Source organism: Myotis lucifugus, unplaced genomic scaffold (genome assembly GCF_000147115.1).
Source record: "Myotis lucifugus unplaced genomic scaffold, Myoluc2.0 scaffold_59, whole genome shotgun sequence".
NCBI classification, from domain to species: Eukaryota; Metazoa; Chordata; class Mammalia; order Chiroptera; family Vespertilionidae; genus Myotis; species Myotis lucifugus.
Genome location: NW_005871107.1, coordinates 1,238,577 through 1,253,087, shown reverse-complemented (window position 1 = coordinate 1,253,087; position 14,511 = coordinate 1,238,577). Strand labels below are relative to the sequence as shown.

General features: G+C 37.1%; 1 protein-coding gene across 2 annotated transcripts in view; it reads right to left on the bottom strand.

Moving 5' to 3' along the window:
- ADGRB3 (adhesion G protein-coupled receptor B3) overlaps positions 1 to 14,511 on the bottom strand; it is a 677,464-nt gene that overhangs the window by 299,995 nt on the left and 362,958 nt on the right. For both annotated transcript variants that reach the window (XM_006089322.2, XM_006089323.3), the window contains one exon: positions 12,203 to 12,305. In XM_006089322.2, the coding sequence (XP_006089384.1) occupies positions 12,203 to 12,305 (103 nt within the window). The remainder of the gene's footprint in view (positions 1 to 12,202; positions 12,306 to 14,511) is intronic.

The window sequence follows — 14,511 nt, the reverse complement described above, 5'->3', positions numbered from 1 at the left end:
ACTTCTAGGAATATATCCCAAGAAACTAGAAACACCAATCAGAAAGGATATGTGCACCTAGATGTTCATAGCAGCACAATTCACCATAGCTAAGATCTGGAGACAGCCTAAGTGCCCATCTATAGATGTATGGATTAGAAAACTGTGGTACATCTATAGGATGGAGTACTATGCTGCTGTAAAAAAGAAGGAACTCTTACCATTTGCAACAGCATCGATAGAACTGGAGAGCATTATGCTAAGTGAAATAAGCCAGTCAATGAAGGAAAAATACCACATGATCTCACTCATTCATGGATAATAAAGACCATTACAAACTTTTGAACAATAATACAGAGGCAGAGCTGCCTCAAACTGATTGTCAAACTGCAGCGGGAAGGCCAGGGAGGGTTGGGGGGCAGGAGGGAGGGGGGTAAGAGATCAACCGAAGGACTTGTATGCATGCATATAAGCATAACTAATGGACATAAGACACTGGGGGGTAAGGGAGGCCAGGGGATTGTCAAGGGCGGGGGGGCGGGAAGGACACATATGTAATACCCTTTGTAATACTTTTAGCAATAAAAAAATAATAATAAAATGTAATATGACCAGACAGCCAAATGACCTTCCGGACATCCTTCTGGACACCCATCTGGATGAAGCCAGGGCTGCGAGGGCTGAGGCAGCTGCCACAGCTGTGAGGGCTGAGCCCCTTGCATGAATTTCATGCATTGGGTCTCTAGTTATTATATTACTACACAGATAGATTTTAGAAATTCCTCAAGAACAGGTTCAAAATGACTGACATGATCTGCAATAGACTAATTTATATTTCGTTTATAATTCTCATATTACTTGAGAAAAAACAATTTAAAAAATCTTAGGAATGAGTGCTAAGGGAAGTAAGATCTTAGTAGATGTACATTTTTCCATGGTCATACCTATGACATCATTAAAAGCTGATCAATGAGAGAGAACCCTTTTCAGGCTATGGCTCAACCTATAAACAGCTTCATAGTCTCTACAAGTGTGATACACCTCTCAAGAAGATGATGCACTTGAAAAAGAGACAATATTAAAATGAACAACAAGAAATAGTCTATTGAATGTTCTCTAAACCTCGTTTCAAGGTTATGGTAAGTACTGTTTCATATTTTAGTAATTTAAAATAATTTTAAAAAGAACAAACATGGGTCTTTGTTTTTGAGGGGATGACTGATAGGTATATAAAGTATAAGAGCCTCACTGAAAATGCGATACTTTATAGGAGTGTGTATGGAGATATGGAGTTTTTGAATAGATCACAATGGGAACGTATCACACCAAGGAGACGGAAAAGAAAGAACCCGGCTTAACTAAAGCAGAATGATACAAAAGCCATTGAAGTGAGAAGTGCAGAACATTATTTATCAGGACGAGTCACATTCCTGTTACATAGCTCTTCTGGAGGAGTTGGCAGCTGTTTAATTAGAACACGAGGAGAGCACACATATTTACGTCAGCTTCTGCTATCTGGTTACTCAGTAGCTCCCATTAACCACATGACACTATTTGGGGGGATGGATAACAGCTTGCTTCTCTCATTTCTGAGATATATCATTAACCTGAATATATATATATATATATATATATATATATATATATATATATATATTATTTTTAGATGGACACTTTCCTTTTGACATATGAGAAACAGTAAAAAATTGAACCACTATCAGTAATTATTCATGTGTGTATCCTGCAAAGAAAAGCATTGCCTCCACATGTATGTCTTAGAGCATAAAAAAGAATGGGGTAAAATTCTCTACATATTTTCTTTGTGTGTTGAAGTGCAAAATAACTTTAAGAAATACCTAAATAACTAAAGTAGATTCTTTATGTATACAATATACACCATAGGTATTTTCTTTTTATAGCCAAGAGGATAAAATAATGTGTCTTAATAATACTTCCATGGGGTTGTTGTGGAGACAAGGGCTGGAGGAGTGTTTTTCACTGCTCCAGTCCAGTAGCTGCCAGCAGAGTTCCGCTAAATTGCTTCAAGAGTACAACATATCTGTAAATGTCAGAGTTGTCCCTGGCCTCCAACACCTGGTTCCATAAGTTGCTTTCGTGGCTGCACAGGTGATACCTTCTTATGGCTTCCTATAATTTCTCCCAATATCTACTAGTACTTCCACTTTACATGGCCATTCTCACAGTCTGTTCATTCCTTTAATCAGGCTCCTAAAATGCTCGTATAATAATCAGCAGGACAAAATGTAATCTCTAGTTGCTAATTGATTTTTATTGAATAATGAATCATTAGTATTATAGTATATCTGATTCAAAATGGCACTATTAATGTATACAATTATTACCTTCATAACCTAAAAATTAATTTTGCAATGCAGGGTTATTACTTTTCTATTGCTGCTGTTATGAATTACCACAAACTTAGATGCATAGAACAACACAAATTTATTATCTTGCAGTTTTTGTAGGTCAGAAGCCTGGGTCTCTGCTCAAAAGATTAACGAGGCTGACATCAAAGCCTTGGCGGAACTGCACCCCTTTCTGCAGGGTCTGGGGATAAATCCATGTTCAGGCTCATGCAGGTCTCAGCAGAATTCAGTTCTTTGCAGTTGTAGGACTGCCTCCACATTTCCTCCCTGGTGGGCAACCAGGGGTGTCTTCAGCTTTTAGAGGCAGCTTTTAGAACATATCCCCTTGCTTGTGCCCCCTTCCTTCATCTTTACTGTAAGCAATGGCAGTTGATTCCTTTCTCAGTTTCTCTCTGACCATAGCCATAGAGAAAGGTTATCCATGTTGAATGGCTCATGTGACTAAATTGGACCTATTCAGATAATCTAGGATAATTTTCCCATCTCAATGTCCTTTTTAAAAATATTTCTATTTAATTTATTGGGGTTACATTGGTTAATTAAATGTTCCAAGTGTAAAATTTTATAATACATCAACTGTATATTGTGTTCACCACTCCTAGTCTAGTCCCTTCCCATCACCATTTATCCCCCTTTACCCTTTTCTACCTACCCCAACCCACCTTCTCTCTGTTAATCACCGTATTGTTGTCTATGCCTATGAGGTTTTTGTTTGTTTAATCCCTTAACCTATTTCATCCATCCCTCAATCTCTCCCCCACCCAAATTGTCAGTTTGTTTTCTGTATCTATAAGTCTGTTTCTATTTTGTTTGTTTATTTTGTTCATTAGATTACACATATAAGTGAAAACAATTGGTATCTGTCTTTCTCTGACTGGCTTATTTCACTTAGCATAATACCCTCTAGGTCCATGCATGCTGTCACAAAGGTAAGATTTCTTTCTTTTTTATAGCTGAATATTAATCCATTTTGTAAATAGACAGCTTTTTTTATCCACTCATCTAATTATGGGCACTTGGCTGCTTCCAAATCTTGGCTATTGTAAATAGTGCTGCAATAACCATTAGGGTGCATATATTCTTTCCAATCAGTGTTTTGGGCTTCTTCAGATATATTCCCAGAAGTGGAATTGCTGGATCAAAAGGCAGTTCTGTTTTAATTTTTTGAGGATACTCTATACTGTTTTCCGTAGTGGCTGCACCAATCTGCATTCCCACCAATAGCGCATGAAGGTTCCCTTTTCTATACATCCTCGCTACCACTTGTTGTTTGTTGATTTATTGGTGACAGCCATTCTGACAGGCGTGAAGTGATATCTCATAATGGTTGTAATTTGTATTTCTCTGATGATTAGCGACATTGAGCATCTTTTCATGTCTATTGGTCATTTGTATGTTCTCTTTGGAGAAGTGTCTATTTAGGTCCTTTGTCCATTAATTCAATTGCATTTTTTATTTTATGGTGATGAGTTGTTTGAGTGCTTTGTAAATTTTGGATATTAACCCCTTAGTAGATGTATAATTGGCAAATATGTTCTCCCATCCAGTGGGTTGTCTTTTCATTGTATTGATGGTTTCCTTTGCTGTGAAAAAACTTTTTAGTTTGATGTATTAAAATTTGTTTATTTTTTTTCTTTTATTCCCCCTTGCTCAGGGAGATACATCAGAAAAAAACATTGCTATGAGAAATATCTGAGATTTTACTGCCAATGTTTTTTACTAGAATTTTATGGTTTTGAGTCTTACATTTAAGTCTTTAACTCATTTGGAGTTTATTCTTGTGAATGGTATAAGGAGGTAGTCTAGCTCCTTTTTTTTTGTATGTACTTGTTCAATTTTCCCAACACCATTTACTGAGTAGACTGTTCCAAGAGGTTAATTCTTAGCAGTACAGGCCTACCTCAAGAAGTAAGAAAAATCTCAAATAATCTAAACTTACACCCAAAAGAACTAGAAAAAATAACAACAAACAGACACCAGAGTAAGTAGAAGGAAAGAAATAATAAAGGTTAGAGTGGAAATAAATAACATAGAGACTAAAAGAAACAATAGAAAAGATCAATGAAACCAAGAGCTGGTTTATTGGAAAACATAAACAAGATTGACAAGCCTTTAACTAGATTCAGTATGAAAAAAGAAGAGAGGTCTCAAATAAATAAAATCAGAAATGAAAGAGGAGAAATAACAATGGACACCACAGAAATACAAAGGATTTTAAGAAAATATTACAATCAACTGTATGTCAACAAATTGACAACCTGGACAAAATGGAAAAATTCCTAGAAGCATATAATCTTCCAAAACTGAATCAGGAAGATTCTGAAAATCTGAATAGACCAATTACAATTAATGAAATAAAAGAAGTAAACACACACAACAACAACAATCAGCAAACAAAAGTCCTGGACCAGATGGCTTCAGAGGCAAATTTTACCAAAGAAAGATCTAATACCTATCCTTCTCAAACTATCCCAAGAAATTCAAGAGGAGGGAAGACTCCTAAACTTATTTTATGAGGCCATCATTATCCTCATTCCAAAACTAGATAAAGACATGACAAAGAAAGACAATTATAGACTAATATCCCTGATGAACATAGATGAAAAATACCCTCAACAACATATTAGCAAACCACATCCAACAATACATTAAAGAGATCATACACCATGATCAAGTGGGATTCATTCTGGGGAAGCAAGGTTGGTACAATATTCACAAATCAATAAACATGATACACCACATAAACAAGATGAAGAATAAAAATTACATGATCATATCAACAGATATAGAAAAAGCATTTGACAAAATCCAGCACTCATTTACAATAAAAACTTTTAGCAAAATGGGAATATAGGGAACATACCTTAACATAATATGAGCCACATATGACAAACCCACGGTCAACATAATACTTAACAGGCAAAAACTAAAATAGTTTTTCTTAAAATTGGGAGCAAAACAGGGATGTCTGCTTTCACCACTCTCATTGAACATAGTACTGGAAGTTCTAGCCAATTTGAATAAAAGGTATTCAAATTGGAAAGGAAGAAATAAAACTAATTATTAGCAAATGGCATGATACTATATATAGAAATATCTAAAGACTCAATGTCATTACTTTTTTATTTTTTTAAGTATGTTTTTATTGATTTCAAAGAGAGGAAGGGAGAGAGAGAGAGAGAGAGAGAGAGAGAGAGAGAGAGAGAGAAACATCAATGTGAGAAAAACATTGATAGGCTGCCTCCTGCAAGCCCCCTACTAGGGATTGCATCCTGGGCATGTTCTGGAAATTGAGCTGTGACCCCTGGTTCATGAGATGACACTCAACCAACTGAACCACACTGGCTGGGCATCAATGTCCTTACTTTTAATCACATCTGAAAAGTCCCTTTTGATGTGTAACATAACATATTAACAGATTCTGGAGATTAGGGTGTGAACATCTTTGGGGGCCATTATTCTGTTTACCACACAGGGATTGACAATCTACATGGACCAGGAGACCAATCTGGTCTGTTACCTATTTTTGAAAATAAAATTTATTGCAGAGTCACCCCCACTTGTTTATATGCTGTCTATGGCTGCATTCACTCTACAACAGCCATAGGTGAATAGATGGGACAGAAACAACTATGGCTCAGACACCTAAAATACTTACTATGTGATTCTTAACTGAAAAAGTTTGCTGAGCCCTTCTCCAACAACAGAATAATTATTCTAAATCTTTTTGAAGAATATTAGCTATGTATTATGAATAAAAATAAACAGAATTTGAAATGTAATGGAGAAGAATGCTTACTGAAATTTAGGATACACCCCCAAATAGCTGTAAAGTAGAGAATGATTCTATCTCAATTTTAGCTGTTGGCAGAGCCATCAATCTTCTTGTCTAGTTAGCATTTCATGACACTCCTTTAAAATTACCAAGAGCTTTACACAAGCAAACTATCAGAAATCTCTTTCTTCCACATGGACAAAAAACAAGGGTAGAAAAGTAATTTTAAAAGTAAGCATATGCATTCATATAAGCATAACCATTGGACAGATAGTAGGGGGAGGTGAGGGCATGTGCTGGGGGGTGGGAGCGGCTGGGGAGAGGGAAATGGGGGGAAAAGGAGACATATATAATACTTTAAATAATAAATAATTTAAATTAAAAATAAAAATAAATAAAAGTAAAGGTATACAAACATACTTTGTAGAAATTATAGATGCAAAGCCTGGACTTTAAGCGTTGCCAAGTGATTTTTAATTTCTTAGGTTATTATCAGCCTTTGATATTCATAAAAATACCCACTGATGAATGTTGGAATATCTTTTCATTGTTTCTCACGCTTATCTAATGTTAACAAGCACATTCATTACAGTCTTCCATTGTGTTTCCCACTATTATTTACAAAGGCCATGGTTGATGATTAATTTTAGTTTATGCACATAAAACAAACTCCTTAATTTGTTAGATTGATCCTATTCATATGCAAGCAAATGTGGAAAAAAAATACACACTCCCACAAGTCCAAGTTCCCATGAGATCTCTTATGAATATGAGCAGTTTGAAAATTACAAATAAACCTGGTGCATTTTTTCAGTCCTGAAAGATAGCAGTATCACCCTAACGAGGCCATTGGAGTTGTTGCTCAGAGGAAGAAATAAAAAGAATGACAACAAGATTAGACTGCAAAAACTGCAGGCCAGACAGTCCAATCCATCTCTTCATGAGATATGGAACTATAGAAAGACTTTTTATTTGGAAAAATAATGTGTATTACAGCTTGCAATGTTAATAAAGCACCAGATCACTAAGATAACTGATTTTTCTAACTCATTTTAAAGGGACATTATCCACCTTAAAAAGTCACAGCAGGTTCAGACCCGTCAGACCCAAAGCAGACTAATGATGGGTATGTGTACATGTGCATGTGTATATGTCTGTGTGTACATATTGAGCCACACCTGCCAGTGCTAACAAATTTGAAGCATACAAAGAAACAAATTCTTTACTCAAAAGCAATGTTAAAATTATTTCCCAGGTTTCAATGCAGTGAGGAAATCATGGCTATTCTAAGGTTTGAGGAAGTAGATAGTATAGTGATCAAACACACTCTCAAAGTTAGAATCAGTATGACAAAAGTAGGAAAAGACCTAATAGGTTAATTATTAATTATGATGTGTAAAAGTTATTGCTGAGAGATTTGATATTTTCATTAAACAATTTAGGAAGCCTGAAACATTGTAGTAAAAAGTGGTTTACAAAAAAGATAATTGTCATTGTTTATAAACCAAGACTGTTTTTTTTTATTTTTTTTATTTTTTTTTAATTTTTTTATTGCTTAAAGTATTACAAAGGGTATTACATATGTGTCCTTTTTTCCCCCGCCCTTGACAATGCATGTAAAAGTAAACTTCATAAAATTTTTTTAAGGAATAAGAAAAACCTATGTGTACACAACACAGGAGACTGGCTTACATTAATATTGGAAGTATCCTATATAATAAAAGCCAAATATTCTAAGTGTCCAGCTGTTCAACTGTTGGACCAGTCACTATAACGCACACTGACCACCAGGGGGCAGACGCTCTGACAAGTAGGTTAGCTTGCTGCTGGGGTCCAGGTGATCGAGACTGGGCGAGATGGGCCAGACATACCCTGGAGCCCTCTCACGGTCCCTCCCCAGCTCCGATCGTGCACCAGTGAGGTCCCTCAGCCTGGCCGGCACCCTCTTGCAATCCAGGACCCCTTGGGGGATGTCAGAGAGCAGTTTCAGCCTGATCCCCGCAGGCCAGGCGAAGAGACCCCACCAGTGCACGAATCCGTGCACCTGGCCTCTAGTAAACATATAATTACGAAAACCATAACAGGAATCACCTTCCTTGCCCCTCCTCATTAATGACTTAAGTATTCCAAGAGATTATATAAGGGATAAGTAGATATTTTAAATTTCTAAAAAGGACTGAACAAAATGCAAAGAATTTCAGTTGCAGTTGTATGGATTTAAGAAAGGGTTCTTGTCATTCTGGAATGGAGTATTTAGATTTAGAACACTGGAGCACCTAGGTAGTTATAAGAAGCCTTTTCTGACCCTTAAATTAGCACTTTGAAATGCTGCCATCCATTCTCCTACTCTGGAGTACCCTAGAGTTAACTCTCCTTTGTCTTATGTTTAAAACTTCTATTGTTGCCCACATATAGAGAGGGGCAAAAGTAGGCCTACCGTTGTATGTGAAACACAGAGTTTATTCTTATTTTATTTCTTTATTCATTTTTATTGAATTTATTGGGGTGACACTGGCTAATAAAACTATGTATAATTCTAAAATACATCATCTGCATATTGTATTATGTGCTCACCACCCCAAGTCAAGTCTCGTTCCATCACTACTTATCCCTTTTACATCCTCCTCTACTTTCCCTGACTCTTTTCCGCTGGTAATCACCATACTGTTGTGTGTGATCTACAGTGTTTTGTTTTTTTAATTATTGTATTATTTTATATATAGATAACTGTAAAACTACATTTGTCCCAGCCTATATAAACTATAAATACTGCCTGCAACTTAATGTATTTTTAACTTGACAATAAATGTATTTCTACTGGGTATTTAGGTGGTTTTAAAATAATTTGCTATCATAAATAGTTAAATAAGAATGCTGACAAATTTTTCTTTATTTCCTTTGAACAAATTCTGTTATTTAAAATTGATGGTTAAAAGGTGAAACATTTAAAAGGTTTTCAGAAAAATTAGCATAGTTTATTCAACAAGAATTTATAAAATTGCCTAATTTCTCTAAAACGTCACCAACTTTAGTATTGAATATAAATATTTTATATTTGACAATTCTATGACAAAAATAGTAGCCAACAAGCAATTCTTCATTACTAATGAGGCTAGTAATATTGGCATAATATTATTTATTGCTTATATAATGTCTTTGCAAATTTATTCTTGTCTTTTGCTTCCTTTACTATTGGTAAGTTTATATATATAATTTTTATTTGAGGTTTTATAAAAGCTTTTAACATGATATACAAATATTTTGTTTGAAAAATATGTTGAAAATGTATTTTTTCTGCCATTTATCTTTAAAGTAGAGGTCTAGTGCACGGAATTGTGCATGGGGGGGGGGTCCCCTCAGCCAGGCCAGAACCCTCTCCAAATCCGGGACCCCTCAAGGGATGTCCGACTGCAGGGATCAGGCCTAAACTGGCAGTCAGACATCCCTCTCACAATCTGGGACTGCTGGCTCCTAACCACTCATCTGACTGCCTACCTGATTGCCCCTAACCCCTCTGCCTGCCGGCCTGATCACCCCTAACCACCCTCCCCTGCTGGCCTGATCACCCCTAACTGCCCTCCTCTATTGTCCTGATAACCCTTAACTGCTACCCTGCTGGCTTGATTGTCCCTAACTGCCACTGCCTCAGCTTGCACAATAATGCTGGTGACCGGAAGAGGGACCAGAAAGACGAAAGAAGGCAGGTCGGTCGGACATCCCTCTTGCAATCCTGGGACCTCTGGTCCCTAACCACTTGCCTGCCTACCAGCTTGATCACCACCTAACCACTCCCCTGCTGGCCTGATGGCCCCAAACTGCTCTCCCCTCCTACCTCATGGTTCCAACTACCCTCCCTGCCAGCCTCATAGCCCCCAATTGCCCTCCCCTGCTGGCTTGATCACCCCTAACTGCCTCTGCCTTGGCCTACACCACCGTGGCTTTGTCTGGAAGGAAGCCGTATGGTAGGAAGATGACCGGTCTCCCAGTCTAATTAGCATATTACCCTTTTATTAGTATAGACTAGAGGCCCGGTACACAAAAATATGTGCACTCGGTGGGGGGGGGGCCCTCAGCCCAGCCTGTGCCCTCTCACAGTCTGGGACCCCTCGGGGGATGACCACCTGCTGGCTTAGGCCTGCTCCCCAGGGGATTGGGCCTAAGCTGGCAATCAGACATCCCTCTGGCAGCCCGACAGTCCTCGGGGGATGTCCACTTGCCAGCAGGGAACAGACCTAAGCTGCAGTCAGACATCCTTAGTGCTGCTGAGGAGGCAAGAGAGGCTCCCATCACCACCGCTGTACTGGCAGCCATCAGCCTGGCTTGTGGCTGAGCAGAGCTCCCCCATGTGGGAGCGCACTGACCACCAGAGGGAAGCTCCTGCATTGAGCGTCTGCCTTCTGGTGGTCAGTGTGTGTCATAGTGACCAGTCATTCCCAGTCTTTCTGCTGTTAGGGTCAGTTTGCCTATTACCCTTTTACTATATAAGATAGTGGCCTGGTTCAGAGGTGGGGGCCGGCTGGTTTGCCCTGAAGGGTGTCCTGGATCAGGGTGGGGGTTCTGCTTGGGTGCCTGGCCAGCCTGGGTGAGGGGCTAATAGTTGTTTGCAGCTGGTCACACCCCCTTCAGGGTGGGGGTCCCCACTGGGTGCCTGGCCAGTCTGGGTGAGGGGCTGAGGGCCGTTTTCAGGCTGTCCTGCGACTGAAGCTCCCAGCCTCTCCTTTTTTTCTTTATTTTTTTTTTATTCTGGGATTTATTTACCTTCTATAATTGAAACTCTGTTGCAGTCACTGGAGCTCCCAGCTCTGAGGCCACGGCTGGCTGAAAGCAGGTATCTGGGGTTTGTTTAGCTTCTATAATTGAAACTTTGTTGCTTTTGGAGCTGTTGCTTTCGGAGCTCAGAGCCGGCCGTGGCAGGCAAGGAACCTTGGCTTCCTCCATCACTGGAGCAAGCAAACCTCCTGCTGGCTTCAGCTGTGTGGCTGCCGGCCGCCATCTTTGTTGGCAGTTAATTTGCATATCTCACTGATTAGCCAATGGGAAGCGTAGTGGAGGTACGGTTAATTACCCTTTTGTCTTTTATTAGATAGGATTAGTGTTAAATTTTATGTAGTAAAGGCATTCCTTTTCCTTATAATCTTTGCTTTTGGTGTAGAATCCTGAAGAATATATGATTATTTGCCCATGTATTTTCCTAGCATTCTTGTAATTCTTATTCCCAGGGTGCCAATTAGAAAAGTTTGTAGGGCAGCATTTTTATATCATACCATATTTATTGCTTTCAAATATTACTGTCTCTAGAAGTTACATTAATATATAGTAAGTATCTAGGTTACTTAATTTTTTTCAAGTGATTAAACAGTTGTCCAAATAATAATAATTAATTACTTTCACCATTGATATGATATGATTTCTGTATCATATATTAACTTGGTTACTGGACTCTCTCTTTTGCCCATTGACCTATTCATTCTTGAACCAGGAATATATATTAAAATCTGGTTGGACAGCTTCCCTTAATTTTATTCTTTTTCAGCATTCCTTCTCTTTTTAGTAGTCATTCCTTAAAATAATTTGAGAGTCATATTGTCAAGCCCTAAAATACAAGGTGGGGCAAAAGTAGGTTTACAGTGGTGAGTACATGAAACACAAAGTTTATCATTGCATTATTATTTATTAATTATTGTATTATTTTCTATATGAAAAACTGTAAACCTACTTTTGCCCCACCCTGTATTAAATCTATGTATTTACATGGCAGTCTTCTCTACCTTGTGGTGAGACGTGTACTTATTCATCATGATCTCCCCCATTGCCTAGCTCAGAGCCCAATAATGATGTGTACACTGATAAACAATTTTCCATTATCTCAGGTAAACTGAAGAAAATTTTATAATGAACAAAAGCATAAAATAATATGGCATTTCACTTCTATAAATACATATCCTCATAACAAATTGCAACTCTAAAAAGCCTAGAAAATGTGTTATGGTCTTATCGGTTAAAACACGACTGGTAATATTCTTTAAAAGACAAATTCTACAAGCAAGTGAATAATACTTACATTAGACAAATGAGCTAGTTCTATCTCCAGGAACGAATCCGTTGTTTTGGGTTCAGGCCTTATTGTGACCACGATGATTTTGGAATTAACGACAGTATAATTTCTGAAACACAGTAAATAATGATTACAAGGAAAAGGGACTGATGACAAATATAAATTCCTATTGCTTAATACATGTTGGGATAGTTAAATAAATAAATCCTAAGCAAAAAAAAAAATAGGGCAAGTAGATTTAAAACATGATACTAAACTATTATTCATGGAAAGAACAGTTCATTTTTTTGTTATAAACAAACCCTGTGTGGATTAGAACATTTTGGAAAGTGGGAAGCTATTGCTGACTGCTACCATTTTAGATGCAGGAAAGATGAAAAAGCAATAGCACTGTCAAGCTTTCAATTACTTAAATCTGATTCACCTATAAGAGAGATGGATTGTGAATTTAAACTTTCAGGTAATCTTTAAATGAATATAATCCATTGAGCTCAAGATGGATCAAACAGGTTTTTTGTTTATTTGTTTGTTTTCTCCAGGAGACCAAATATTCTTCTTGCAAAGTGCTGTCCTGGCATTTAAGACTATCTCCAAATTCATTAAGATGAATTTGTGGTGTAGCACGAAAGCAAGTAGAGTTTAAATATAAATAAATGCTGTTGATAATTATTGACCATCATTCATGTCAGTGACGGAGATCTACAGGCCACCTCTTTATCTCATTATGCTCAGTGTACGGAACATATTTGCCTTTCAAACTATCGTAACATGTATAGTTCACTCACAGAGAAACTTTAAAGATAATTATATTTACAAACTGCAAAAATTATACATAAATATAAACACATAAAGCTGAACCAAGTCCTTCTTGCACATATAGAGTTTCATCCAACATTTTAAAAATTCTATACATGTACTATTATTTAGAGACTTAAAGATGTCATTGTACTTTCAGCTTTTTGAAGGAGTATATTTCTTTCTGAAGAAATATATATATATATTGAATAAATATATATAAATATTTATAATATACAAATATCTAGGATATATATACATATATAGAATATATTTTTCAGCCCCCCTTTTTGATTTACTATAAGCCACCTGCTTTTCTATAGAACATGTACAATTCTGGGAACTCAACAGTTTTCAAAGACAAAATTATTTACTTTTTTTCCTCATTTTTGTTGTTTAAGGCTTTAGTTGCAGATAATATAATTCATCAATTTTAAGTGGGGAGTATAATGCTTTTGGTAATTGTAATTATCATGTAGCCACCACCAAATTAAGACAGACAACTGCTCCTTCACCCTCAACAGTTTCCTTGAGCCTCTTTGTACTTGATCCCCTCCCACTCTCATGTTTCCAGTATTTCATTTAATACTAAATGAGTCAATCAATGGTAAGGTTCATTGAGAAGGATATATATAGCATACAGATATTTTGTATTATTTAAAAAGTTAGATAGTTTACAAAAATAACCCCAGAAATTTATAAATTTGTCAAGGGAGTTATGAAGATCTCTTTGTGTGTATAGATATGTAGGGATTTTGACTTTGGGAAACTGGGCTGTGGGAAGCAAGATAAAGATAAGTAGCTAAGATAAGCAGCCTTCTGTAGGGTATGTTACTCTGAGCCAGGTTCATCAGCTACTCACCTGGCCTGATGGAGATGGTCCCTAGAGGAAGGGATATGCCTTATGGCTTTCAGTGTGTGTGTGTGTGTGTGTGTGTGTGTGTGTGTGTGTGTGTGTGTGTTAGCTTATTTAGAATATATTTGGGAAAGGATGTATGTCAATATATTTATGCAGGTGAATGTTCTTATCATATTTATGTGATTACCCCCCACCCTGTGCTACTAACATGCACTTATTTCTACTACTGCATCCATTAATGCTATGATATGTCCCCTTCCACAAGATTAGAAGTTCCATGAGGGCAATATTTGTATCTAGCATTTATATATCCTCACTTGCATTATGCTTGGCACATTTTAGTGCTAAAAATATTTGAATGCCTTATTAAGTAAACACATACTAAAAAATCAAACTTTGGATCAAGTCGATTTAAAATGTAATTATATTATGGTATCAAAATGTTCAATGAAGGAAAAATCAGCAAATTTATATTATGCAATAGGTTCTATTAAAAAAGTGTACACTGTACAAAATTAGTTTTAATTTATTCAATCAACTGAGTCTAATTTGCATAAGTGAAAAGCTGGCTCCTTATGTCAGGCTTTGTGATCTACTAATGCTTCTTGGCCGGGTCTCCTAGTACATTTGTATTCATTGCTAGGAAAGCTGATCTACAGCC